This window comes from Oncorhynchus nerka, linkage group LG9a (assembly GCF_034236695.1).
Source record: "Oncorhynchus nerka isolate Pitt River linkage group LG9a, Oner_Uvic_2.0, whole genome shotgun sequence".
Lineage (NCBI taxonomy): Eukaryota > Metazoa > Chordata > Actinopteri > Salmoniformes > Salmonidae > Oncorhynchus > Oncorhynchus nerka.
In genome coordinates, this window is record NC_088404.1 from 20,916,831 (window position 1) to 20,944,809 (window position 27,979).

A 27,979-nucleotide genomic window follows, 5' to 3' on the forward strand; every position below is an offset into this window, starting at 1 on the left:
ATGGCTTCTTCGTCGTCCTCTCCCAAATCGCCGACGACTCCGAAATCTCCCTCTTCCAGAAAAAAAATGACTCATTCCTGGGAAAACTTGGAGGAACTTTAGTAAGAAGAAAGAAAGCAAAATAAGGTAAAGTTCAGATCAAAACAATACTGTAAAAAAACATGTCTAAACTTAACTTGCGAGCTTGTGTGTCAACAGAAACGGACAGGAAGAAAACGTGTATTTTATGGAACGACAGTGTAGCCTATTTGAACTCTAGCTACAGCAATTTTTCAATCTGAGCGGCGCAAATTATTACAGAACATGCATTGTGCAATGAAGTCACACCCTAATCTATTGTCTACTCCGTCTGATTCTGTCAATTCATTACTGGTAAAGCCATAACGAAATCGCCTGCATGCTTTCCCCGCAGCACATTCATTGAAGATATCAGAATGGATGAGCCCCGAGGCATATCTAGGCTACATACATAATACATAGGCCTGTCTGAAAACTAGTTATTGCACTCAAATAATGTATTCTATTTAAACTTTCTTGACCAGCAAGCCTGGGGGTGCATACCGTGCAGTGCCTAGTAGAGTTACTAGAGTACTTACTACAGTATGATTGTTTACTATAGATGCAGGCTACGACTGGCATGTAGGGAACACTACTGCTGCAAATTGGATTTAGGGGTAGATGTAACATAGTAAACGTAAATCCGGTATGCTCAAAATAGTATGATATGTCACAAATTGCAATTTGTTGTGGCAAAAGTTCGCTGTGTTGGGGCAATACACTTAAGTTTTTCCACACCAAAGTTTTTCTCCATTAGTAGCACCAGCACATGATTTGGTCGCAGAATTTTTTTTAATATACAGTACCAGTCAAAGTTTGGACACCTACTCATTTGGACACACCTACTCAAGGTTTTTAATGTATTTTTTACTACTTTCTACATTGTAGAATAATAGTGAAGACATCAAAACTATGAATAACACACATGGAATCATGTAGTAACCAACATTTATTTTAACAAATCAAAGTGTATTTTATATTTGAGTACCTTCAAAGTAGCCACCCTTTGCCTTGATGCCAGCTTTGCACACTCTTGGCATTCTATCAACCAGCTTCACGAGGGAGTCACCTGGAATGCATTTCAATTAACCAGCTTCATGAGGAATGCTTTTCCAACCGTCTTGAAAGAGTTCCCACATATGCTGAGCACTTGTTGGCTGCTTTTCCTTCACTCTGCGGTCCCACTCATCCCAAACCATCTCAATTGGGTTGAGGTTGGGGGATTGTGGAGGCCAGGTCATCAGATGCAGCACTCCATCACTCTCCTTCTTGGTCAAATATCCCTTACACAGCCTATAGGTGTGTTGAGTCATTGTCCTGTTGAAAAACAAATGATAGTCCTACTAAGCGCACGCCAGATGGGATGGCGTTCCAGGTGACTCCCTCATGAAGCTGATTGAGAGAATGCCAAGAGTGTGCAAAGCTGTCATCAAGGAAAATTGTGGCTATTTGAAGAGTCTAAAATATAAAATATATTTTGATTTGTTTAACAATTTTTTGGGTTGCTACTTGATACCAAATGTGTTATTTAATTGTTTTGTTTGTTTGTTTTGTCTTCACTATTATTCAACATTGTGAAAATAGTACAAATAAAGACAAACCCTTGAATGAGTAGGTGTTCTAAAACTTTTGACCGGTAGTGTATATAGAGCTCTAGAAAAAATGAAGAGACCACTGCAAAATGTTTAAAGGCATGTGTCTGGGTAAAATGAACATATTTGTTTTATTCTATAAACTACTGACAACATTTGTCCCAGATTCCAAATAGAAATTTTGTCATTTTGAGCATTTATTTGCAGAAAATGACAACTGGTCATAATAACAAAAAATATGCGGTGTTGTCAGACCTCGACCTCGATGCAAAGAAAATATGTTTTAACTTAAGAAGAGTTCAGAAATCAATTTTTGGTAGAATAACCCTGTTTTTCAATCACAGCTTTCATGCGTCTTGGTATGCTCACCACCAGTCTTTCACATTTGATTTTGGGTGACTTTATGCCACTCCTGGCACAACAATTCAAGCAGCTTGGCTTTGTTTGATGGCTTGTGACCATCAAACAAAGTGTGAGACATTGTGGCTTGTGGGCCTCTTTTGTATTATTATTAATAATAACCTGGCCTGTGTCCCATAATGTGCCTGCATTCCGTATAGAACCAGGATAATAATGACTAGCCATCTTTTACATTAGCATGCTCTTGTGTTCTTACATTGATTTGGATAGATTAACTGTAACAGCAAAGAAAATATACTATTAAAATAAAGTGCAACATTTATTTATTGCAGATTTCAAAGTGTCATGTTTTCTTCAAAAAAAAAAAAAACGATGCTTGATACCACAAAGTTGGGAGAAGGACTGATTTACTCCAGTTTTGTGTTTGGCCAGCGGCGTTTGTGTAGCGTACTTGTGATGGAGATTTCAAAACAAATGACCACAGGATTGGTTGAAATAATCATGATAGGCTACTTTGTAGTTACCTTTTAATTGCCTTTCCATCTACCAAAAAAACAGTTAGGCTAACATTAGCATCACTAATGGCTACACAAAGTGTTACACAAATAGGCCCTATGCGCACCGCACACAGCGGGGCTTGACATTTAGGTAAACTTGCCAGTGCAAACTGAAAGCTACTGACCCAAATGGAAAAATGTCCTGGCCCGGGTCAAGATCTGGCAGAAAAGTTAATGATTCGTGTATAATTTCGTTAGCAGTTGATTTTATCTTTGATTTGCGGGCTAAGCAAGTAGCCTATACAGGGTTCATACAGACATTGCCAAGTTAAGTTAAAATTGGATTCCCTTTTGTAATGGAACACTTTATATGGAGAACCAAGTCGAAGCCAACATTCAGTGCTGTCTTGCAAATTATAACCGCACATGGTTTTACTGCAACTAGAGCAACACCATTCAATAGAGATGACGGGAAACAAACAAAAGTGCCTCTCATAAAAACTGATCAGAAATGATATCATGGAATAATTAAGGTTAAGGTTAGGTTAAACGTTTAGGGAAAGGGTAAGCTAACATGCAAAGTACCTCAATAGTAGTAAGTAAACTCAGCAAAAAAAGAAAAGTCCCTTTTTCAGGACCCTGTCTTTCAAAAGATAAGTCGTAAAAATCCAAATAACTTCACAGATCTTCATTGTAAAGGGTTTAAACACTGTTTCCAATGCTTATTAAATTAACTATAAACAATGAATGAACATGCACCTGTGGAACGGTCGTTAAGACTAACAGCTTACAGACGGTAGGCATTTAAGGTCACAGTTATGGAAACTTAGGACACTAAAGAGGCCTTTCTACTGACTCTGAAAAACACCAAAAGAAAGATGCCCAGTGTCCCTGTACGAACGTGCCTTAGGCATGCTGCAAGGAGGCATGAGGACTGCAGATGTGACCAGGGCAATAAATCACAATGTCTGTACTGTGAGGTGCCTAAGACAGCACTACAGGGAGACAGGATGGACAGCTGATCTTGCTTGCAGTGGCAGACCACGTGTAACAACACCTGCATAGGATCGGTACATCCGAACTTCACACCTGCGAGACAAATCGACTACTAACAGATCTCTCAAGCCAGACGGCTTACTTCCGCAATCTTTGAATGCCTATAGGCTTACGTTGCTCCAAGGTCGGGGATATCCGAGACTAACAGATGGGGAAATGACATTGTCTTGATTAACTGAGAAAAGTGTCAGATTGGATATGCATATTTAGGAACGGTGACACCGAAAGCTGAGGTGGTGCAGTGAGTTAAGGATTTTTTTTGTTATATTGATTTAAGACCAGTAATCCCTTTTAGAACATATCTGTGTTGTGTGATATAGCATTTGGAGAAGGACTGTATGTGGACGGAGGAGGGCCACTAAGTAGTAGATGAAACTGCAGTGTTTTTCCCATGTGTAGGTGAGGGGAAATCCATATTCCTTGAGGAAAGACAGAGAAATCAGTGAGGGAAACCACTTACAGAAAGAACCACTACTCCTCAATAACATACCATATTAGACATGATAAAGCAAGCAAAACCCAATTCTACTCCTGTGTTAATGCTAGGTTATTTGGACCAAATGGCTGTGGGAGTAGTTAACTAGTGTATTAGTGTTGTGGGAACACTATTGCAGCGCTATCATGCACTGTTTGGAAGCACTTCAGAGAGGATGGTGCCAATTTTGATCCTTATTTTTTAACAAGTTCGCATTTACAACTGCGACCTGGCCAAGATAAAGCATAGCAGTGTGAACAGACAACAACACAGAGTTACACATGGAGTAAACAATAAACAAGTCAATAACACAGTAGAAAAAAATAAAAAGAGAATCTATATACATTGTGTGCAAAAGGCATGAGGAGGTAAGCGAATAATTACAATTTTGCAGATGAACACTGGAGTGATAAATGATCAGATGGTCATGTGCAGGTAGAGATACTGGTGTGCAAAAGAGCAGAAAAGTAAATAAAAACAGTATGGGGATGAGGTAGGTAAAATGGGTGGGCTATTTACCGATGGACTATGTACAGCTGCAGCAATCGGTTAGCTGCTCAGATAGCAGATGTTTAAAGTTGGTGAGGGAGATAAGTCTCCAACTTCAGCGATTTTTGCAAATTGTTCCAGTCACAGGCAGCAGAGAACTGGAACGAAAGGCGGCCAAATGAGGTGTTGGCTTTAGGGATGATCAGTGAGATACACCTGCTGGAGCGCGTGCTACAGGTGGATGTTGCCATCGTGACCAGTGAATTGAGATAAGGCGGAGCTTTACCTAGCATGGACTTGTAGATGACCTGGAGCCAGTGGGTCTGGCGACGAATATGTAGCGAGGGCCAGCCGACTAGAGCATACAGGTCGCAGTGGTGGGTGGTATAAGGTGCTTTAGTAACAAAACGGATGGCACTGTGATAAACTGCATCCAGTATTGCTGAGTAGAGTATTGGAAGCTATTTTGTAGATGACATCGCCGAAGTCGAGGATCAGTAGGATAGTCAGTTTTACTAAGGTAAGTTTAGCGGCGTGAGTGAAGGAGGCTTTGTTGCGAAATAGAAAGCCGACTCTAGATTTGATTTTCGATTGGAGATGTTTGATATGAGTCTGGAAGGAGAGTTTACAGTCTAGCCAGACACCTAGGTACTTATAGATGTCCACATATTCTAGTCGGGCGTGCGGGTGCAGGCAGCGAACGGTTGAAAAGCATGATTTGGTTTCACTAGCGTTTAAGAGCAGTTGGAGGCCACGGAAGGAGTGTTGTAATGGCATTGAAGCTCGTTTGGAGGTTAGATAGCACAGTGTCCAAGGAAGGGCCAGAAGTATACAGAATGGTGTCGTCTGCGTAGAGGTGGATCAGGGAATCGCCCGCAGCAAGAGCAACATCATTGATATATACAGAGAAAAGAGTCGGACCGAGAATTGAAACCTGTGGAACCCCCATAGAGACTGCCAGAGGACCGGACAACATGCCCTCCAATTTGACACACTGAACTCTGTCTGCAAAGTAGTTGGTGAACCAGGCAAGGCAGTCATTAGAAAAACCGAGGCTACTGAGTCTGCCGATAAGAATATGGTGATTGAAAGAGTCGAAAGCCTTGGCCAGGTCGATGAAGACGGCTGCACAGTACTGTCTTTTATCGATGGCGGTTATGATATCGTTTAGTACCTTGAGCGTGGCTGAGGTGCACCCGGGACCGGCTCGGAAACCAGATTGCACAGCGGAGAAGGTACGGTGGGATTCGAGATGGTCAGTGATCTGTTTGTTGACTTGGCTTTCGAAGACCTTAGATAGGCAGGGCAGGATGGATATAGGTCTGTAACAGTTTGGCTCCAGGGTGCCCCTTTGAAGAGGGCGATGACTGCGGCAGCTTTCCAATCCTTGGGGATCTGACGATATGAGAGGTTGAACAGGCTGGTAATAGGGGTTGCGACAATGGCGGCGGATAGTTTCAGAAATAGAGGGTCCAGATTGTCAAGCCCAGCTGATTTGTATGGGTCCAGGTTTTGCAGCTCTTTCAGAACATTGCTATCTGGATTTGGGTAAAGGAGAAGCTGGGGAGGTTTGGGCGAGTAGCTGCGGGGGGCTGTTGGCCGAGGTTGGAGTAGCCAGGAGGAAAGAGCCGTTGAGAAATGCTTGTTGAAGTTTTCGATAATCATGGATTTATCGGTGGTGACCGTGTTACCTAGCCTCAGTGCAGTGGGCAGCTGGGAGGAGGTGCTCTTGTTCTCCATGGACTTTACAGTGTCCCAGAACTGTTTGGAGTTAGAGCTAAAGGATGCAAATTTCTGTTTGAAAAAGCTGGCCTTTGCTTTCCTGACTGACTGCGTGTATTGGTTCCTGACTTCCCTGAACAGTTGCATGTCGCGGGGACTATTCGACACTATTGCAGTCCGCCACAGGATGTTTTTGTGCTGGTCGAGGGCAGTCAGGTCTGGAGTGAACCAAGGGCTATATCTGTTCTTAGTTCTGCATTTTTTGAACGGAGCATGCTTAGGGGGAGGAAGTTACTTTTAAAGAATGACCAGGCATCCTCAACTGACGAGATGAGGTCAATATCCTTCCAGGATACCCGGGCCAGGTCGATTAGAAAGGCCTGCCTGCTTGCAGAAGTGTTTTAGGGAGCGTTTGACAGTGATAAGGGGTGGTCGTTTGACTGCGGACCCGTAGCGGATACAGGCAATGAGGCAGTGATCGCTGAGATCCTGGTTGAAGACCCCTGACCTTTACGCTTATTTCTGGTGGATTGCTCATACTTGCAGAATTCTCTCTGACATTAAAAATAGTGCAAAAACAAACATGTAGTAGTAGACATCTAAATTGTATAAAGCCTAATTCGTAGAATCATCACAAGTTGTAAGTGGCTTACTGTTTGTGCCGCCTCTTTGCTATGTGAATTTATAGCTATTGCACTGAAAGGTGGAGTGTTGAGAGGATGCATTGTGAGTGACATGATGGTCTCTCTGAACTCTCCCATCTCTCCCTCCCTACAGTGTCTGAGCTCCAGGAGGAAGAGATGAATGCAATCAACCTGCCACTGAGCCCCACCCAATATGAACTGGACCCAGAAGACACCGTGTTAGGTAAGTAGAGCATGTATCCCAATCTAAGAGCCCTGGTCATAAATTATGAAAGGTCTTAAAACTGGCTAAACTCAACTGTTCTTTCTGTTTCTGCAGAGGAGAATGAGGTCCGCACCATGGTCGACCCCAACTCCAACAACGACAGCAAACTACAGGAAGTCCAGAAGGTGCTGATTGACTGGATCAATGATATGTTGGTAGGAGAGAGGATCATCGTGAAGGACCTGGCTGAAGATCTATACTACGGGCAGGTTCTGCAGAAACTCTTTGGTGAGGAACAATTCAAATCCCCTATTGGTTCTCCATCAAACTTAAAGGAACACTAATTCCACTCTACTACCAATCACCTTCTCCATCTGGCCTTTCTCTCTTTGACAGGAATGTCTTTATTTATGCTAAAGAAGACCACTGACCAAATGAATGCTGTTGTCTTTATATGCGTGTCGCAGAGAACCTGGAGGGGGAGAAGCTGAACGTGGCTGAGGTGACCCAAGCTACAGACGGTTCTGGAGACTCCATCAAGATCTCCGCCAGGAGCATCAAATGGAACGTGGACTGTAAGTAAAGGCTGGAGAAGTATACTGAACAGAGATATATATATTTTATTTTATTTAACTAGGCAAGTTAGTTAAGAACAAATTCTTATTTACAATGATGGCCTACCAGGGAACAGTGGGATAACGGCCTTGCTCAGGGGCAGAATGACAGATTTTTACCTTGTCAGCTTGGGGATTCGATCCAGCAACCTTTCGGTTACTGGCCCAATGCTCTAGGCTACCTGCCGCCCCGCATGTAAAGTGTTGATCCCAGAATGTTCATAAAGCACAAAAAGCTTATTTCTCTCAAATTTTGGGCACAAATTTGCTTACATCCCTGTTAGTGAGCATTTCTCCTTTGCCAAGATAATCCATCCACCTGACAGGTGTGGCATATCAAGAAGCTGATTAAACAGCATTATTACACCGGTGCACCTTGTGCTGGGGAGAAAAAATGGGCACTTAAAATTTTGCCACATTTTGTCACAGCACAATGCCACATGTCTCAAATTTTGAGGGAGCGTGCAATTGGCATGCTAACTGCAGAAATGTCCACCAGAGTTGTTGACAGAGAATTAAATGTTCATAACTCCAACAACATTTGTTTTAGAATTTGGTGGTATGTCCAACCTGCCTCACAACCGCTGACTACGTGTAACCACGCCAGCTCAGGACCTTCAGTTTGCTGTTCAACGTTGTGAACAGAGTGCCCCATTTTGGGGGTATGGGCAGGCATAAGCTACGGACATCAAACACAATTGCATTTTATCAATGGCAATTTGAATGCACTGAGAAACCGTGACGAGATCCTGAGGCCCATTGTCGTGCCACTCACCCGCTATCACCTCATGTTTCAGCAAGATAATGCACAGCCCAATGTCGCTATTTACATATGGGCTGTGTACAGGTACAGTGATCAGTAAGCAAAGGCTGAGAAGTACACTGAACAGAAATATATATATATATATATTCCCAGAAGAGTGGAGGCTGTTAAACAGTGCATTCGGAAAGTATTCAGACCCATTTACTTTTGTAATTTTTAATTTTTAACTTTACAGCCTCATTCTAAAATGGATTAAATCGCAAATGTTCCTCATTAATCTACACATAATACCCTATAATGACAAAGCGAAAACAGTTTTTTTGAATATTTTTTTATTTTTTTGCAAATGTCTAAGAAATAAAAAACAGATCAAGTATTCAGACCCTTTGCTATTAGACTAGAAATTGAGTTCAGGTGCATCCTGTTTCTATTGATCATCCTTGAGATGTTTCTACAACTTGATTGAAGTCCACCTGTGGTAAATTCAATTGATTGGAGATGATTTGGAAAGGCACACACCTGTCTATATAAGGTCCCACAGTTGACAGTGCATGTCAGAGCAAAAACCAAGCCACAAGGTCAGAGGAATTGTCTGTAGATCTCCGAGACAGGATTGTGTCGAGATATACACTACCGTTCAAAAGTTTAGGGTCACTAAGAAATTTCCTTGTTTTTGAAAGAAAAGCAAAAAAAAAATGGTCCATTTTAAAATAACATCACAATTCATCAGAAATACAGTGTGGACATTGTTAATGTTGTAAATGACTATTGTAGCTGGAAACGGCTGATTTTTTTATGGAATATCTACATAGGCATACAGAGGCCCATTATCAGCAACCATCACTCATGTGTTCCAATGGCACGTTGTGTTAGCTAACCAAAGTTTATAATTTTTTACATTTTTTATTTATCCGTTATTTTACCAGGTAAATTGACTGAGAACACGTTCTCATTTGCAGCAACGACCTGGGGAATAGTTACAGAGGATGAATGAGCCAATTGTAAACTGGGAATTATTAGGTGACCGTGATGGTTTGAGGGCCAGATTGGGAATTTAGCCAGGACACCGGGGTTAACGCCCCTACTATTACAATAGATCTTTAATGACCTCAGAGAGTCAGGACACCCGTTTAACGTCCCAACCGAAAGGCGGCACCCTACACAGGGCAGTGGGATATTTTTTTTAGACAAGAGGAAAGAGTGCCTCCAACACCACTTCCAGCAGCATCTGGTCTCCCATCCATGTACTGACCAGGACCAACCCTGCTTAGCTTCAGAAGCAAGCCAGCAGTCTAATTAGAAAACCTTTTTGCAATTATGTTAGCACAGCTGAAAACTGTTGTGCTGATTTTAAGAAGCAATAAAACTGGCCGCCTTTAGATTAGTTGAGTATCTGAAGCATCAGCATTTGTGGGTTCGATTACAGGCTCAAAATGGCCAGAGACAAATAACTTTCTTCTGAAACTCGTCAGTCTATATTGTTCCGAGAAATGAAGGCTATTCCATGTGAGATATTGCCAAGAAACTGAAGATCTCATACAACGCTGTGTACTACTCCCTTCACAGAACAGAGCAAACTGGCTCTAACCAGAATAGAAAGAGGAGTGGGAGGCTCCGGTGCACAACTGAGTAAGAGGACAAGTACATTACTGTCTAGTTTGAGAAACAGACGCCTCACAAGTCCTGAACTGGCAGCTTCATTAAATAATACCCACAAAACATCAGTCTCAACGTCAACAGTGAAGAGGCGACTCCGGATACTGGCCTTCTAGGCAGAGTTCATCTGTCTAGTGTTCTTTTGCCCATCTCAATCTTTTCTTTTTATTGGCCAGTCTGAGATATGGCTTTTTCTTTGCAACTCTGCCTAGAAGGGCAGCTTCCCAGAGTCGCTGTATGTTACGTTTTGTTTTTGTTCAGTGTATGCCGTATTCATTAGAGCACACCATAGCAAAACGTTTTGCAAGGGGAAATTAAAATCATTGTTCTTATTGGACAAGTTCAGCTAGTCCCTCCATGTTTCAGTCCGTTTTCCTCTGTTTGGTTCTAATGAATGCAGCCCTGGAGAGACAGACTAAGTGGTCCAACAGATGGACTACGTGGGTACGTGGGTGATGTTCAGCTAGTTAAGAGTCCATACTTTGCTTACTGACAATTGAGTTTTCTCTGCTTCCCTTTGCTTTTTCTCTAATGAAGAGGAATGTCTGTCTGTATATTTTAGTGAAGCACTTTAGCTTTGCCTTGACGTCTCTATTTTATGAAAGGATTTTAATAGGGCTGTGAAAATAACAGTATCTTCATTTTTTTCCATGGCGAAAATTAAAACACGAAGCAGACCAAACTCTTTGGTCCTCTTTGGTCCTCATACCTGCTGTATGTACAATATTGTGTGCCTGTGACTCTGGATGACAACATAAATGTATTTGTTTCCAACATTATGGGTGTTTTCTTAAAGAAGTTACATCCGCTTCGTGTTTTGTTTCTTTGCCACGATACTAAGGAGTATCGCAATACTGTTATCATAACAGCCCTAGAATACATGGGTGATTTTTCAAGTTTTAATGTCACATAGACAACTACAGTGAAATGCCTTTCCCTAACCCCAACAATGCAGTAATCAAGAACTATGTAATACTAAAATTAACAAGGTAGTACAAAAACACACAATATATACAAATAAGAAGAACACGATTAAATAAATAAGCATACTATATACAGGGTCAGTTCCAGTACCATATTTACAATGTGCAGGGATACTGGATCGATGTTCAGCTAGCAAAGAGTTCATACTTGTGTCACTGGTCATTGAGTTCTCTGCTTCCGATTGAGTTTTCCCTCTTAATGAAGAGGAATGTCTGTCTGTACATTTCAATGAAGCGCTTTAGTTTTGCCTTGATGTCTCTATTTTCTGAAAGCTTTTTAACCAGAAGATGGTAATAGCACTTAGGAATTGTTTAAACAACATGTTTGTATGAGAAAAGGAGAGGAGTGAAGTAATCAAGGAAATGTACAATGCCTTCAGAAAGTATTCATACCCCTTGACTTATTCCACATGTTGTTGTCTTACAGCCTGAATTCAACATGTATGAAATATATTTATCTCACCCATCTACACACAATACCCCATAATGACAGTGAAAACATATTTTTAGAAATGTTTGCAACTTTATTGAAAATGAAATGAAATGTACATAAGTCTTTACACCCCTAAGCACCTTTGGCGGCGATTATAGGCAGTTAGGAAAGCAAAGGCTTTTTCAAACAGAAATGTTCATCCTGTAGCACAAACTCCAAAAAGTTTTTGGGACACTGTAAAGTCCATAGAGAATAAGAGCACCTCCTCCCAGCTGCCCACTGCACTGAGGCTAGGAAACACTGTCACCACTGACAAATCTACTATAATCGAGAATTTCAATACGCATTTTTCTACGGCTGGCCATGGTTTCCACCTGGCTACCCCTACCCCGGTCAACAGCCCTGCACCCCCCTCAGCAACTTTCCCAAGGCTCCCCCACCCAAATCCAGATAGCTGATGTTCTGAAAGAGCTGCAAAATCTGGACCCCTACAAATCAGCCGGGCAAGACAATCTGGACCCTCTCTTTCTAAAATTATCCGCCACAATTTTGGCAACCCCTATTACTACCCTGTTCAATCTCTTTTGTATGGTCTGAGATCCACAAAGATTGGAAAGCTGCCGCGATCTCCCTCTCTTCAAGGGGGGAGACACTCTAGATCCAAACTGTTACAGACCTATATCTATCCTACCCTACCTTAGCAAGGTCTTTGAAAGCCAAGTTAGCAAACAGATCACCAACCATTTTGAATCCCACCGTACCTTCTCCGCTATGCAATCTGGTTTCCGAGCTGGTCATGGGTGCACCTCAGCCACGCTCAAGGTCCTAAACAACATCATAACCACCATCAATAAAAGACAGTACTGTGCAGCCGTATTCATCAATCTTGCCAAGGCTTTCGACTCTGTCAATCACCGCATTCTTATCGGCAGACTCAACAGCCTTTGTTTCTCAAATGACTGCCTGCCTGGTTCACCAACTACTACTTAGGTAGAGTTCAGTGTGTCAAATCAGAGGGCCTGTTGGCCAGACCTCTGGAAGTCTCTATGGGGTAACACAGGGTTCAATTATCGGGCTGAATCTTTTCTCTGTTTACATCAATGATGTTGCTCTTGCTGCTGGTAATTCTCTGATCCACCTCTACGCAGACGACACCATTCTGTATACTTCTGGCCCTTCTTTGGACACTGTGTTAACAAACCTCCAGATGAGCTTCAATGCCATACAACTCTCCTTCCGTGGCCTCCAAACGAAATGTATGCTCTTCAACTGATCGCTGCCCGCACCTGCCTGCCTGTCTAGTATCACTACTCTGGATGGTTCTGACTTAGAATATGTGGATAACAACAAATATCTAGGTGTCTGGTTAGACTGTAAACTCTCCTTCCAGACTCACATTAAGCATCTCCAATCCAAAATTAAATCTAGAATCAGCTTCCTATTTCGCAACAAAGCATCCTTCGCTCATACTGTCAAACATACCCTCGTAAAACTGACTATCCTACAGATCCTTGACTTCAGTGATGTCATTTACAAAATAGCCTCCAACACTCTACTCAGCAAATTGGATGCAGTCTATCACAATGCCATCCGTTTTGTCACCAAAGCCTCCTTCACATACTACCCACCACTGCGACCTGTATGCTCTCATTGGCTGGCCCTTGCTTCATATTCGTTGCCTAACCCACTTGCTCCAGGTCATCGATAAGCCTTTGCTAGGTAAAGCCCCGCCCTATCTCAGCTCACTTGTCACCATAGCAGCACCCACCCGTAGCACGCGCTCCAGCAGGTATATTTCACTGGTCACCCCCAAAGCCAACTCCTCCTTTGGCCGCCCATCTGTAAATTACCCACCCAACTACCTCATCCACATATTGTTATTATTATTTTTTGCTCCTTTGCACCCCAGTATCTCTACTTGCAGATTAATCTTCTGCACATCTATCACTCCAGTGTTAATTGCTAAATTGTAATTATTTCGCCTCTATGGCCTATTTATTACCTTACCTCCCAACTCTTCATTTGCACACACTGTATATAGACTTTTTCTATTGTGTTATTGACTCTACGTTTGTTTATTCCATGTGTAACTCTGTTGTTTGTGTCGCACTGCTTTGTTTTATCTTGTCCAGGTCGCAGTTGTAAATGAGAATGTGTTCTCAACTGGCCTACCTGGTTAAATTAAGGTGAAATAAAAAATAGCTTCCTTGCAGATTTGATCGTGCTCTGTTAAGTTAGATTGGGAGTAGTTGTGAACAGCAATCTTCAAGTTTTTACACAGATTTACAATGGTATTCAAATTTGTGCTTTGGCTGGGCCGCTCAAGGACTTTCATGTTCTTGTTCTGAAGCCATTCCAGTGCTGCTTTGGCTGTTTGCTTGGGGTCATTGTCCTTTTGAACCAACATGCTTCAGGGTAGGGATCGTTTTAGATGGGTGATGAGCTGTGCCTGGTTTTCTCTAAACATAGTGCTTTGCATTCAGGCGAAATAGTTATATTTTTGTCTCATCAGACCACATAATCTTTTGCCTAATGCTTCAAGTCTTTCATGTGTCTTTTTTTTAAAAGTGCTGTAGAGACGGTTGTCCTTCGGGCATGTTCTCCCATCTCAGCCAATGTACTCTGTAGTTCTGTCAGTGTGGTCATTGGGTTCTTGGGTCACCTCCTTCACCATCAATCAATCAATGAAATATATTTATGAAGCCCTTTTTACATCAGCCGATGTCACAAAGTGCTACACAGAAACCCAGTCTAAAACCCCAAACAGCAAGCAATGCAGATGTAGAACCATGGTGGCTAAGAAAAACTCCCTCGAAAGGCAGGAACCTAGGAAGAAACCTAGAGAGGAACCAGACTCTCAGGGGTGGCCAAGATGTTCAAAAGTTCATAGATGATCAGCTGGGTCAAATAATAATAATCACAGTGGTTGTAGAGGGTGCAACAGGTCAGCACCTCAGGAGTAAATGTCAGTTGGCTTTTTATAGCCGAACTTTCAGAGTTCAGGACAGCAGTTGCGGTAGAGAGAGAGTCGAAAACAGCAGGTCCGGGACAAGGTAGCACCTCCGGTGAACAGGTCAGGGTTCCATAGCCGCAGGCAGAACAGTTGAAGCTGGAGCAGCAGCATGACCAGGTTGACTGGAGACAGCAAGGAGTCATCAGGCAAGGTAGTCCTGAGGCATGGTCCCAGGGCTCAGGTCCTCCGAGAGGGAGAGAGAGAGAGAATTAGATGGAGCATACTTAATTTCACACCGGACTGACCCTAGCCCCCCCGACACAAACTATTGCAGCATAAATACTGGAGGCTGAGACAGGAGGGGTCAGGAGACATTGTGGTCCTGTCCGACGATACCCCCGGATAGGGTCAACTATGCAGGATATAACCCCACCCACTTTCCAGAAGCACAGCCCCACACCACTAGAGGGATATCTTCAAACCACCAACTTACTACCCTGAGACAAGGCTGAGTTTGATTTGATTTGATTTGATTTGAGTATAGCCCACGGAGGTCTCCCCCACGTCACGAACCCGAGGAGGACGCCAACCCGGACAGGAAGATCACGTCAGTGACTCGACCCACTCAAGTGTTCACCTTCACACCTCTGGACCAGACTACACTCAATCATAGGACCTACTGAAGAGATGCGTCTCCAAGGTCCTTCTTGCCCGGTTGCTCAGTTTGGTCAAAGTGTTTTATACCCTTCCCCACATACACTACATTACCAAAAGTATGTGGACACCTGCTCTTCAAACATTTAATTCCAAAATCATGGGCATTAATATGTAGTTGGTCCCCCCCTTTGCTGCTATAACAGCTTCTACTATTCTGGGAAGGCTTTGCACTAGATTTTGGAACATTGCTGGGGGGACTTGCTTACATTCAGCCACAACAGCATTAGTGAGGTCGGGCAGTGATGTTGGGCGATTAGGCTTGGCTCTCAGTCGCCGTTCCAATTCATCCCAAAGGTGTTCGAGGGGGTTGAAGTCAGGGCTCTGTGCAGGCCAGGTAAGTTCTTCCACACTGATCTTGACAAACCATTTCTGTAAGGACCTCACTTTGTGCACTGGGGGAATTGTCATGCTGAAACAGGAAGCTCTCCAAGCTGTTGCCACAACGTTAGAAGCACATAATCATCTAGAATGTCATTGTATGCTGTAGCATTAAGATTTCTCTTCACTGGATTTAAGTGGCCTAGCCCAAATCAGCCCCGACCATTATTCCTCCTCCACCAAACTTTACAGTTGGCACTATGCATTCGGGCAGGTAGCGTTCTCCTGGCATCCGCCAAACCCAGATATGTCCGTTGGACTGCCAGATGGTGAAGCGTGATTTATCACTCCAGAGAACACGTTTCCACTGCTCAAGAGTCCAAAGTGGCGAGCTTTACACCACTCCAGCCGACGCTTGGCATTGTGCATGGTAATCTTAGGCTTGTGTGCAACTGCTCGGCCATGGAAAACCATTTCATGAAGCTCCCGACGAACAGTTATTGTGCTGACGTTGCTTCCAGAGGCAGTTTGGAACTTGGTAGTGAGTGTTGCAACCGAGGACAGACGTTTTTTACGTTTTTTAATTTTTAATTTTACTTCACCTTTATTTAACCAGGTAGGCCAGTTGAGAACAAATTCTCATTTACAACTGCTACCTGGCCAAGATAAAGCCAAGCAGTGTGACAAAAACAACAACACAGAGTTACACATGGGATAAACCAACGTACAGTCAATAACACAATAGAAAAATATATGTACAGTGTGTGCAAATGTAGTAAGGTTAGGGAGGTAGGTAAGGCAATAAATAGGCCATACTGGCAAAATAATTACAATTATAATTAATTATACAATTAATTATAATTATTTAGCATTAACACTGGAGTGATACATGTGCAGATGATGATGTGCGAGTAGAGATAATGGGGTGCAAAATAGCAACAAAAATAAATAACAATATGGGCATGAGGTAGTTGGGTGTGCTATTTACAGATGGGCTGTGTACAGGTACAGTGATCTGTAAGCTGCTCTGCTCTGATGCTTAAAGTTAGTGAGGGAGATATAAGTCTCCAGCTTCAGGGATTTTTGCAATTAGTTCCAGTCATTGGCAGCAGAGAACTGGAAGGAAAGGCGGCCAAAGCAGATGTTGGCTTTGGGGATGACCAGTGAAATATACCTGCTTCGGGTGGGTGTTGCTATGGAGATCAGTGAGCTAAGGCGGTGCTTTACCTAGCAAAGGCTTAAAGATGAGCTGGAGCAAGTGGGTTTGGCGACGAATATGTACGGAGTGCCAGCCAACGAAAGCATACCGGTCGCAGTGTTGGGTAGTATATGGGGCTTTGGTGACAAAACGGATGGCACTATGATAGACTACATCCAATTTGTTGAGTAGAGTGTTGGAGGCTATTTTGTAAATGGCATCGCCAAAGTCCAGGATCGGTAGGATAGTCAGTTTTATGAGGGTATGTTAGGCAGCATGAGTGAAGGATGTTTTGTTGCGAAATAGGATGCCGATTCCAGATATAATTTTTGATTGGAGATGCTTAATGTGAGTCTGGAAGGAGAGTTTACAGTCTAACCAGACACCTAGGTATTTGTAGTCCACATATTCTAAGTCAGAACCGTCCAGAGTAGTGATGCTCGGCAGGCGGGCAGGTGCGGGCAGCACCTTTTATTAGCATTTAAGAGCAGTTGGAGGCCATGGAAGGAGTGTTGTATGGCATTGAAGCTCGTTTGGAGGTTTGTTAACACAGTGTCCGAGGAAGGGCCGGATGTATACAGAATGGTGTCGTCTGCGTAGAGGTGGATCAGGCAAGAGTGATATCATTGATGTATACATAGAAAAGAGTAGGCCAGAGAATTGAACCCTGTGGCACCCCCATAAAGTCTGTTTGTTAGCACAGTGTCCAAAGGAGGGCCGAATGCATACAAAATGGTGTTGTCTGCGTAGAGGTGAATCAGAGAATCACCAGCAGCAAGAGCGATATCATTGATGTATACATAGAAAAGAGTAGGCCAGAGAATTGAACCCTGTGGCACCCCCATAGAGACTTCCAGAGGTCCGGACAACAGGCCCTCCGATTTGACACACTGAACTCTATCTGAGTAGTAATTGGTGAACCAGGCGAGGCAGTCATTTGAGAAACCAAGGCTGTTGAGTCTGCCGATAAGAATGCAGTGATTGACACAGATGAAGTCCTTGGCCAAGTCTATGAATACGGCTGCACAGTATTGTCTTTTATTGATGGCGGTTATGATATCGTTTAGGACCTTGAGCGTGGCTGAGGTGCATGACCAGCTCGGAAACCAGATTGCATAGTGGAGAAGGTACGGTGGGATTTGAAATGGTCGGTGATCTGTTTGCTAACTTGGCTTTCAAAGACTTTAGAAAGGCAGGACAGGATGGATATAGGTCTGTAACAGTTTTAGTCTCGAGTGTCTCCCCCTTTTAAAGAGGGGGATGACCGCGGCAGCTTTCCAATCTTTAGGGATCTCAGACAATACGAAAGAGAGGTTGAAAAGGCTAGTAATAGGGGTTGCAACAATTTCAGCTGACAATTTTAGAGAGGGTCCAGATTGTCTTGCCCAGCTAATTTGACGGGATCCAGATTTTGCAGCTCTTTCAGAACATCAGCTATCTGGATTTGGGTGAAAGAGAAGCAGGGGGACTTGGGCAAGTTGCTGCGGTGGGTGCAGAGCTTTTGGCCGGGTAGGGGTAGCCAGGTGGAAAGCATGGCCAGCCATAGAAACATGCTTATTGAAATTCTCGATTATAGTAGATTTGTCAGTGGTGACAGTGTTTCCTAGCCTCACTGCAGTGGGCAGCTGGGAGGAGGTGCTCTTATTCTCCATGGACTTTTCTCCATGGACTTTGGAGTACAGGATGCAAATTTCTGTTTGAAAAAGCTAGCCTTAGCTTTCCTAACTGACTGTGTATATTGGTTCCTGACTTCCCTGAAAAGTTGCATATCACGGGGGCTATTTGATGCTCATGTCCGGCACAGGATGTTTTTGTGCTGGTCAATGGTAGTCAAGTCTGGAGTGAACTAAGGGCTATATCTGTTCTTAGTTCTACATTTTTTGAAAGGGGCATGCTTATTTAAGATGGTGAGAAAAGCACATTTAAAGAACAACCAGGCATCCTCTACTGACGGGAGGAGGTCAATATCCTTCCTGGATACCCGGGCCAGTGCTACGCGCTTCAGCACTCGGCGGTTCGAGGTATTGTGTGTCAGGAAAGGGGATAGATACTGAATGCATTCAACTGAAATGTGTCCTGCGCATTTAACCAAACCCCCTCTGAATCAGAGAGGTGAGGGGCTGCCTTGAACAACGTCATCGGGGAGCAGTTGTTGTTGGGGGTTAACTGCCTTGCTCAAGGACAGAATGGCAGATTTTTACACCTTGCTGGATCTGGGATTCGAACCAACAACCTTTCGGTTACTGGTCCAATGCTCTTAACCGCTAGGCTAGCTGTAAATGGGTGAGGAGAAATGTATTTTTTCATCCTTTTAGAGTTGTGGAATAAGTCAAGCGGTATGAATATTTTCTGAAGGTACTGTACACATTCTTCAAGGTAAGAGTTTTGTTTTGAAAGAAGCATGAATGTGTGAAATAACTACATCAAAAAGAGAAACACTTGTATGACATGATGGAGTCTTTGATCAAATTTACCACAGACTTTTGTCACCCAAGTGTTAACCCAATCAATGCAATTGTTCCCTGCTTTCAACCTATTCTTTTAAGCTGGGGAAAAACACTTAAGGGGGATGTAACACACTCCTCTGTTCTGATCCACTTAGCCTGAAAGGATCAAACAGATATCAGAGGGCTTTTAGATACCTCTCCTTTAATTTAGCATTTTAGTAGGGAGAAATCAAAGCCTTGTTTACTTTATTGATTGTTCTTTCAACCATTCAAAGCTAAAGCAAATCCCCTTTTCTGTCTCTCTTGTCCAGCTGTACATGCTAAGAGTATTGTGGCCATTCTTCACCTGTTGATGGCGCTGTCTTAACACTTCAGAGTACCAATCAGACTTCCTGACCACGTGTCCATCCAAGTAGTGGTGGTTCAGGTACTGTACATCTTATTTGGCTTGAAATATAGTACACATGGATGATATTTGAAATAGCCTAAGTATCTGAAGTCGTAAGTCAATAACTTTGCTATACATTCTTATAAATGTGATGAATAATAATGAAATACTCCCACTCTTTAGATACAATTATATGCCCCTTTAATGCAAGGCAGATTCTCCTGTTTCATTTGGCATTTTGTCTTTTTTCTCAGAAAAGGGAGGGAATTCTTCAGTCCCGCCAGATCCAGGAGGAGATCACAGGCAATACAGGGTATGTCAGCTCTCAGCTCGGCTCTCAGCTCGCCTCTTTTCTCATTGATAGAACTCGCACTCCTCACTCAGTCTGTTATGTCAGAGATAGAGAAAGGTTTACCTTAGTACACCTTAGTAGTACCTTAGTACGCCACATGATATCATTGCCTCTCCCAAAAACACAATGCCATCTTATTTCCAATATTTAAGTACTTATACATTTTTCTCTCTCAAATGCAATCCCTCCTGCAGCCTTTATGAAAGGCTATTTTCTGAAATAACTGCATTCTATTATAGGTGTTCAAGCACAATTGTTTCGCCAGCATCTATGAACACAGTAGACCATTGTATGGACAGGGATGTGTGGTTCCTTGCCAGTGTAGCACAGCCCCAGTTGAGGTTGGAGCGGTCCAGCAGGCCCATAGCAGCTGGGGAGATAAGTGGGCGCGCAGTACGCTCATATTATAGTCATGGTCACAGGGTTGTTATCATACGACCTGGACTGTTGCCCAGCCCTGCCACTGTCATTAGAGATTACACCATGAAGAGAAGGAGCGCTGTGCCTGTGTGTGTGTGTGTGTGTGTGTGTGTGTGTGTGTGTGTGTGTGTCCAAGCCATCCCTTGTTAGCCTCCTTTGTCTGATAGCTGTTGGGATGTTGCAGCAGCCCCTTGACCCAACATGCCTGGCTCCTCTGACAATACCACAATGGAGACATCCATTTTGTTAAATGTTCACCTAAGTTAACCTATTATGTACACCACCAACATTCCTGTTTATCTGGTTGACATAAACGTATCAATAGGGCTAGTAGAATAGAAGTATGCTGTTATATAAATGTAATTCAGTTCTTTGTCAGCTGTCCTTGCAGACCAAATGTAAGTTTAGAACTTGTTTACTTATCGTTTCCCTCAGGGCTTTATCTGAGAGACATGGTAGGTGCTCACTGTTCATTCTCTACTGATACATTTTCATGAGTCACCGTGAACAATGGACATTTTTGGACTTCAAGGCACAGTTTTCAGTACTTGTCATTGACTACCATGACATTTTTTGCATTGTTTCTTTGAGTAATGGTATGACTGTTCTCTCCGTCCATTAAGAGCAAGATGCTTTCGAAGCCCTGTTTGACCCTACTCCAGAAAAGCTCAATGTTGTGAAACAGGTACTGTGTGTTATTTGTTAATACTGTAGCAGTGTTTTATTGTACTGTTGCTATTGTTTTGGCTCTACTCCAGCACATGATACAATGACTGAGGTTAAAGCGTATTCGGTCAGCTTTGATTGTAGGGTTTTTTCATCCATATCTGATGAACAGTTATGATATTACAGCACATTTTGTACATAGTCCCCCCATTTTAGGGAACCAAAAGTATTTGGACAAATTCACTTACAGTTTTGTGTGTATTAAAGTAGTCAAATGTGTTGTATTTGGTCCCATATTCTAAACTTGTGACTACAAACTTGTTTTAATGCATTTTCAATTTGTTTTGATTGAGTTTTAGATTATTTAGTGTCCAAAATAAATTAATAGTAAAAAACTCAAATTACACAATACATTATTTACCATTAATTTCTATTGGGCACAAAATAATCTGAAACAACCAAAACAAACTGCAAATGCATCCAACAAGTTTGTAGAGTCACACATTAAGAATATAGGAACAAATGCAAAACGTTTATTTTCTCTCAATATCAAACCATTTTTGGGTAACATTTAAGTTCCTTAATGTGATTGTTTTCAATTAAAATAGTTAAAAATATATAAAAATAGCTTCTTAGCAAAGAGCAGTTTCTCAAGCAATAATTTTGCTTGGACTGTCTACAAGTGGTCTGAGTGGGGAGGGGGAATTGAAAATGTTCTGTTGTAGGCAGAGATGTTTGGAACTCAATTCAATTCAATTCAAGGGCTTTATTGGCATGGGAAACATGTGTTAACATTGCCAAAGCAAGTGAGGTAGACAACATACAAAGTGAATATATATAAAGTGAAAAACAACAAAAGTTAACAGTAAACATTACACATACAGAAGTTTCAAAACAGTAAAGACATTACAAATGTCATATTATATATATATATATTCAATGTACAAATAGTTAAAGGACACAAGATAAAATGAATAAGCATAAATATGGGTTGTATTTACAATGGTGTTTGTTCTTCACTGGTTGCCCTTTTCTTGTGGCAACAGGTCACAAATATTGCTGCTGTGATGGCACACTGTGGAATTTCACCCAAAAGATATGGGAGTTTTTCAAAATTGGATTTGTTTTCGAATTCTTTGTGGATCTGTGTAATCTGGGGGAAATATGTCTCTCTAATATGGTCATACATTGGGCAGGAGGTTAGGAAGTGCAGCTCAGTTTCCACCTCATTTTGTGGGCAGTGAGCACATAGTCTGTCTTCTCTTGAGAGCCATGTCTGCCTACGGCGGCCTTTCTCAATAGCAAGGCTATGCTCACTGAGTCTGTACATAGTCAAAGCTTTCCTTAATTTTGGGTCAGTCACAGTGGTCAGGTATTCTGCCGCTGTGTACTCTCTGTGTAGGGCCAAATAGCATTCTAGTTTGCTCTGTCTTTTTGTTAATTCTTTCCAATGTGTTAAGTAATTATCTTTTTGTTTTCTCATGATTTGATTGGGTCTAATTGTGCTGTTGTCCTGGGGCTCTGTAGGGTGTGTTTGTGTTTGTGAACAGAGACCCAGGACCAGCTTGCTTAGGGGACTCTTCTCCAGGTTCATCTCTCTGTAGGTGATGGCTTTGTTATGGAAGGTTTGTGAATCGCTTCCTTTTAGGTGGTTGTAGAATTTAACGGCTCTTTTCTGGATTTTGATAATTAGTGGGTATCGGCCTAATTCTGCTCTGCATGCATTATTTGGTGTTTTACGTTGTACACGGAGGATATTTTTGCAGAATTCTGCGTGCAGAGTCTCAATTTGGTGTTTGTCCCATTTTGTGAAGTCTTGGTTGGTGAGCGGACCCCAGACCTCACAACCATAAAGGGCAATGGGCTCTATGACTGATTCAAGTATTTTTAGCCAAATCCTAATTGGTATGTTGAAATTTATGTTTCTTTTGATGGCATAGAATGCCCTTCTTGCCTTGTCTCTCAGATCGTTCACAGCTTTGTGGAAGTTACCTGTGGCGCTGATGTTTAGGCCAAGGTATGTATAGTTTTTTGTGTGCTCTAGGGCAACAGTGTCTAGATGGAATTTTAACTCTCTTATTGGTCTATTAACTCATTTAATGCATGGTGATGTCACAATAGAAGACCAAATCTTCAGACCAAACAGGCTGAAATGTCTGTCTTTTCAAATAGCTCTTACACTAAATGGGCATAATCATAATTTAAAAAATGTCACAGTATTATTCCAACCTAGTCTGGAAACATATATACAACAAAGGAAAATCACATTTGTGACTGCACTGGGCCTTTAATACATATACAACTGAATTTGTCCAAATGCTTTTGGTTCCCTATAATTGGGGGACTATGTACAAAAAGTGCTCTAATTTCCCAATTGAAAATACCCTCAATTTAAAGCTGACAGTCTGCACTTTAAGATCGCAGTCTTGTACTATTTTCAAATCCAAAGAGCTGGAGAACAGAGACAAAACAACAACACATGTGTCACTGTCCAAATACTTCAGGATCTCACTGTAAATGGCTGCTGTTTCCACAGACTCTCATCACCTTTGTGAACAAACACTTGAACAAGCTCAATCTGGAGGTGGCTGAACTGGACACACAGGTACAGTATATGAACTGGAATTATCTAACGAGAATCATACCTCAACTTATATATTGATTAGAAGAACCATGTTTTTTTCATCTGTAGTTTGCTGACAGTGTTTACCTGGTTCTGCTGTTGGGACTGCTGGAGGGCTACTTTGTTCCGCTCTATAATTTCTTCCTGACAGATGAGAACTTTGATCAAAAGGTATGTTGACATTTACTTTCCATTTTGCTAAATTGTATATGTTCTATGTGTGGTGTACTTTAATGACAGTGAACACACAAGTTTCATACATTTCCAGAAAATAATGATTTGATGGCCCTAATTGTTGAAAAATCCATTGGAATAAAACATAATTCAATCATTTGCATCATTGTTAAATTCAAGAGTTATAATCCTTCAAAATGATTTGTTGATATTAGTATTTATCATATAGATTATTCCTTACTGCCTGACAGGCAATGTGCAACCCAAAGCCTCTTGACAGCTATTCTTAGCAGGCTTTCTAAAGGGACGCCCTGTCAAACCTGAGCCTGGGTCCTCTCCTGCAGGCTGTGCTGTGCCAAGCAGAGTGGGCACCCACCCGCAGGCAGCATCTTTAATCTGCTCCTGCACAGGAAATCAATAAATGGCCAAGAGATTAGCACTAATGCAGAGAGAGGGAGGGGAGCAGGGACAAGGGGTCCTTTCAGGGACAGGCACTATAAAGGAGTGCCCTCTACGCGCCTGAAGGGATCCTCCAATGGTTGATCTTGCTTGATTTCTACACCGCCCTCTCTCTCTCCTGCTCTCCCACTCTCTCTCTCTCTAGCTCTGTCTCAAGATCTCTCTCTCTCTTGCTCTCATTCTCCCAAGCTTTGGCTACTAATTATCCTCCATATTTCTTAAATCTCCTTCAACCCCTAGCTGATCTGTTCTAAGAAATACCAGGCGCTGCACTGACACTCAGTACCACACTTTTACATGAACCAACTCAACCAAACAACAACCACATTCTGACTGAAACACCTCCCCATTCCTCTAATATTTTAGCTGGTGCAGAGTGAGTGTTTTTTCAGCTGAAAAGGGGTTATGGGTTTATTGAGCTGATGTTTCCACACCGAGGAACATGTGGCTGGGGAACTGTGATGACTGTGTTCGTTGGAGAGCTGTTTCCTCATACTGTAGCCTACCTTTGCGGGGCTCTTCTGTTGTGTAATGTTGCTTTCATTGTGTTTCTGTCATGCAGGTGTACAACGTGTCCTTCTCATTTGAGCTGATGCAAGATGAAGGTCTGGAGAGACCCAGGCATGAAGGTAGGTGTTCTCTTTTAGGATGCCATTATATAGTTGCTATGGACAATTATTATGTTTTGTTTTTAAATCAAATAATTCCGATGCTGAACTGTCTCTAAATAAATGATTTGTTTATGAGAATTCTGTCTGGCACTAAGCCCTAACAGCAGTATTCTCACATACAACCAAGTCTGGAAGATGTTTCTCTTTATGCTCTTTCACTCTACCAATCCATTCAGTGAATCTCAAATGCCACACTATGTTGAAGTAGAAGCACCACACACCAAGCCCCTTTGTAAATGGGTTTTCTTTTGGGGTTCTGTGTGTAATTAATGTGTTTTATAATTTGTCCTTAGAATTATGTAGTAGTGTGTCTATGAATACATGTTGAAACACACATTCATGTTCAGTGTTCATTGGCAGTACGATTTGTCATTTCTGAATCGGAAAGCTTTTCTCATGATCAAACACTTCCTTTATTCCATATCCTCCTTGATTACTATTCCAAAATATGTTTTTAGTGACTGCTGTCTGTATGTGTTTATTCATATGTTCTTATTTCCCAGATATTGTGAACTGTGACCTCAAGTCCACGCTGATGGTGCTGTATAATCTCTTCACCAGATACAGAAATGTGGACTGAATATGTGGTGTTGTTGGAACTCATTTTACTGGTAAATATTCAATTGCAATTTTCACAATTGCATGCTTCAAGGGAAGCTTTTTAATTATGCCAAGAGCACTACGAACCAATCCAGGACATTAAGCATTTTTATTATGAAACAACAATTTAGCAATAGATTGTACCAAATATTGTATGTGCCATAATAATAACTATAAATTGTATGTGCCATGTTTTACTTGTCTGCAACTACACTAAATATACATTACCAGTCAAAAGTCAGGACACACCTACTAATTTCAGGGTTTTTCTTTAATTTTACTGTTTTCAACATTGTAGAATAATAGTGAAGACATCAAAACTATGAAATAACACATATGGAAGTATGCAGTAACCAAAAAAGTGTTAAAACAAATCAAAATATATTTGAGATTATTCAAAGTAGCCACCCTTTCCCTTGATGACAGCTTTGCACACTCTTAGCATTCTCTCAACCAGCTTCATGTGGTAGTCACCTGGAATGCATTTCAATTAACAGGTGTGCCTTGTTAAAAGTTCATTTGTGGAATTTCTTTCCTTAATGCATTTGAGGCAGTCAGTTGTGTTGTGACAAGTTATGGTTGGTATACAGAAGAAAGCCCTATTTGGTAAAAGACCAAGTCCATATTATGGCAAGAACAGCTCAAATAAGCAAAGAGAAACGACAGTCCATCATTATTATAAGGCAGGTCAGTCAATCTGGAAAATGTCAAGAACTTTTAAAGTTTCTTCAAGAGCAGTTGCAAAAACCATCAAGCGCTATGATGAAACTGGCTCTAAGGAAAGGAAGACCCAGAATTACTTCTGCTGCAGGGGATAAGTTCATTAGAGTTAACTGCACCTCAGATTGCAGCCCAAATAAATGCTTCACAGAGTTCAAGTAACAGACACATCTCAACATCAGCTGTTCAGAGGAGACTGTGTGAACCACAATCACCTGACCTCAACCCAATTCAGATGGTTTGGGATGAGGAAGGACCACAGAGCCAAGGAAAAGCAGCTAACAAGTGCTCAGCATATGTGGGAACTCCTTGAAGATGATTGGAAAAGCATTCCAGGTGAAGCTGGTTGAGAGAATGCTAAGAGTGTGCAAAGCTGTCATCAAGGCAAAGGGTGGCTACTTTGAAGAATCTAAAACTTTTGGGGGGTTACTACATGATTCCATATATGTTATTTCATAGTTTGGATGTCTTCACTATTATTCTATAATGTAGAAAATAGTGAAAATAAAGAAAAACCATTGAATGAGTGGGTGTGTCAACTTTTGACTGGTACTGTATATATTTTGTTCATAAAAGTCTAGGTAAAACAGTCATTGTATGATTGTTTTTTTATTGGTATTTTTATTGATGATAATTGCTCTTTTAGTCTTTAAAATGGTTAAGGGCGCTGTACTGCAGCGCCAGCTGTGCCATCAGAGACTCTGGGTTCGCGCCCAGGCTCTGTCGTAACCGGCTGCGACCGGGAGGATCGTGGGGCGGCGCACAATTGGCCTAGCGTCGTCCGGGTTAGGGAGGGCTTGGCCTGAAGGGATGTCCTTGTCTCATCGCGCACCAGCGACTGTGGCGGGCTGGGCGCAGTGGGCGCTAACCAAGGTTGCCAGGTGCACAGTGTTTCCTCCGACACATTGGTGCGGCTGGCTTCCGGGTTGGGTGCGCGCTGTGTTAAGCAGCAGTGCGGCTTGGTTGGGTTGTGTTTTTCGGAGGACGCATGACTTTCAACCTTCGTCTCTCCCGAGCCCGTACGGGAGTTGTAGCGATGAGACAAGATAGTAGCTACTAAAAACAATTGGATATCACGAAATTGGGGAGAAAAAGGGGTAAAATTGAAGAGAAGAAAACAAAACAAAAAATGTTCTTTCAAAAGGTTGATGTAGTGATGAACTTGTTTTCATTCACTTACCCTTCTCTACTTTCATTACTTGTTTCCACTGGGTGCCGACGACGTGGTTGTCGATTAAGGCAGCCCCCCGCACTTCTCTGATTCAGAGGTTGGGTTAAATGCGGAAGACACATTTCAGTTGAATGCATTGTTGTACAACTATCCCCCTTTCCCTTTCTAATCCTTGATAAGTGCCTTCATTTAAACATACTGTATGCCATTACTAGGAAGACACCACTTAAAGTGCTGACTGATTTTACTAAGTTATTTTACTTAGTCTCAAAAGTTTTTCAGGTATCATATGTGATTAAAAAAATTATAACTAAATGAAATTACTAAATGTTTAAATGTTAAAACATTAATTTTATAAACTGAAGCTATCCTTTTGCAGCTGTCTAAAGGTGTGAAAATCTGTCAGACTTGGTTGTGCAAACACTGTGTTTGAAACTATATACACTACAATCCATATACACTGTACTTGAATTACTGTAGGTAGGTTAATAGAGTTCATTTATCCATAGTTTGTATTACTTATCTGTTAATCCTGAAATAAAACAGTCAATCTGTG

The 27,979-nt window shown here is 42.0% G+C and overlaps 1 protein-coding gene across 1 annotated transcript; it reads left to right on the forward strand.

The window, feature by feature from the left end:
• parvaa (parvin, alpha a) lies at positions 1 to 27,979 on the forward strand. Its single transcript, XM_065022121.1, is given in 13 exon segments — positions 1 to 64; positions 67 to 126; positions 7,026 to 7,115; positions 7,212 to 7,385; positions 7,565 to 7,672; positions 19,491 to 19,606; positions 19,822 to 19,880; positions 20,775 to 20,794; positions 20,963 to 21,024; positions 23,542 to 23,610; positions 23,698 to 23,799; positions 24,824 to 24,890; positions 25,436 to 27,979. Coding segments are annotated over 13 exon segments (1,068 nt in total). The 3' UTR covers positions 25,513 to 27,979.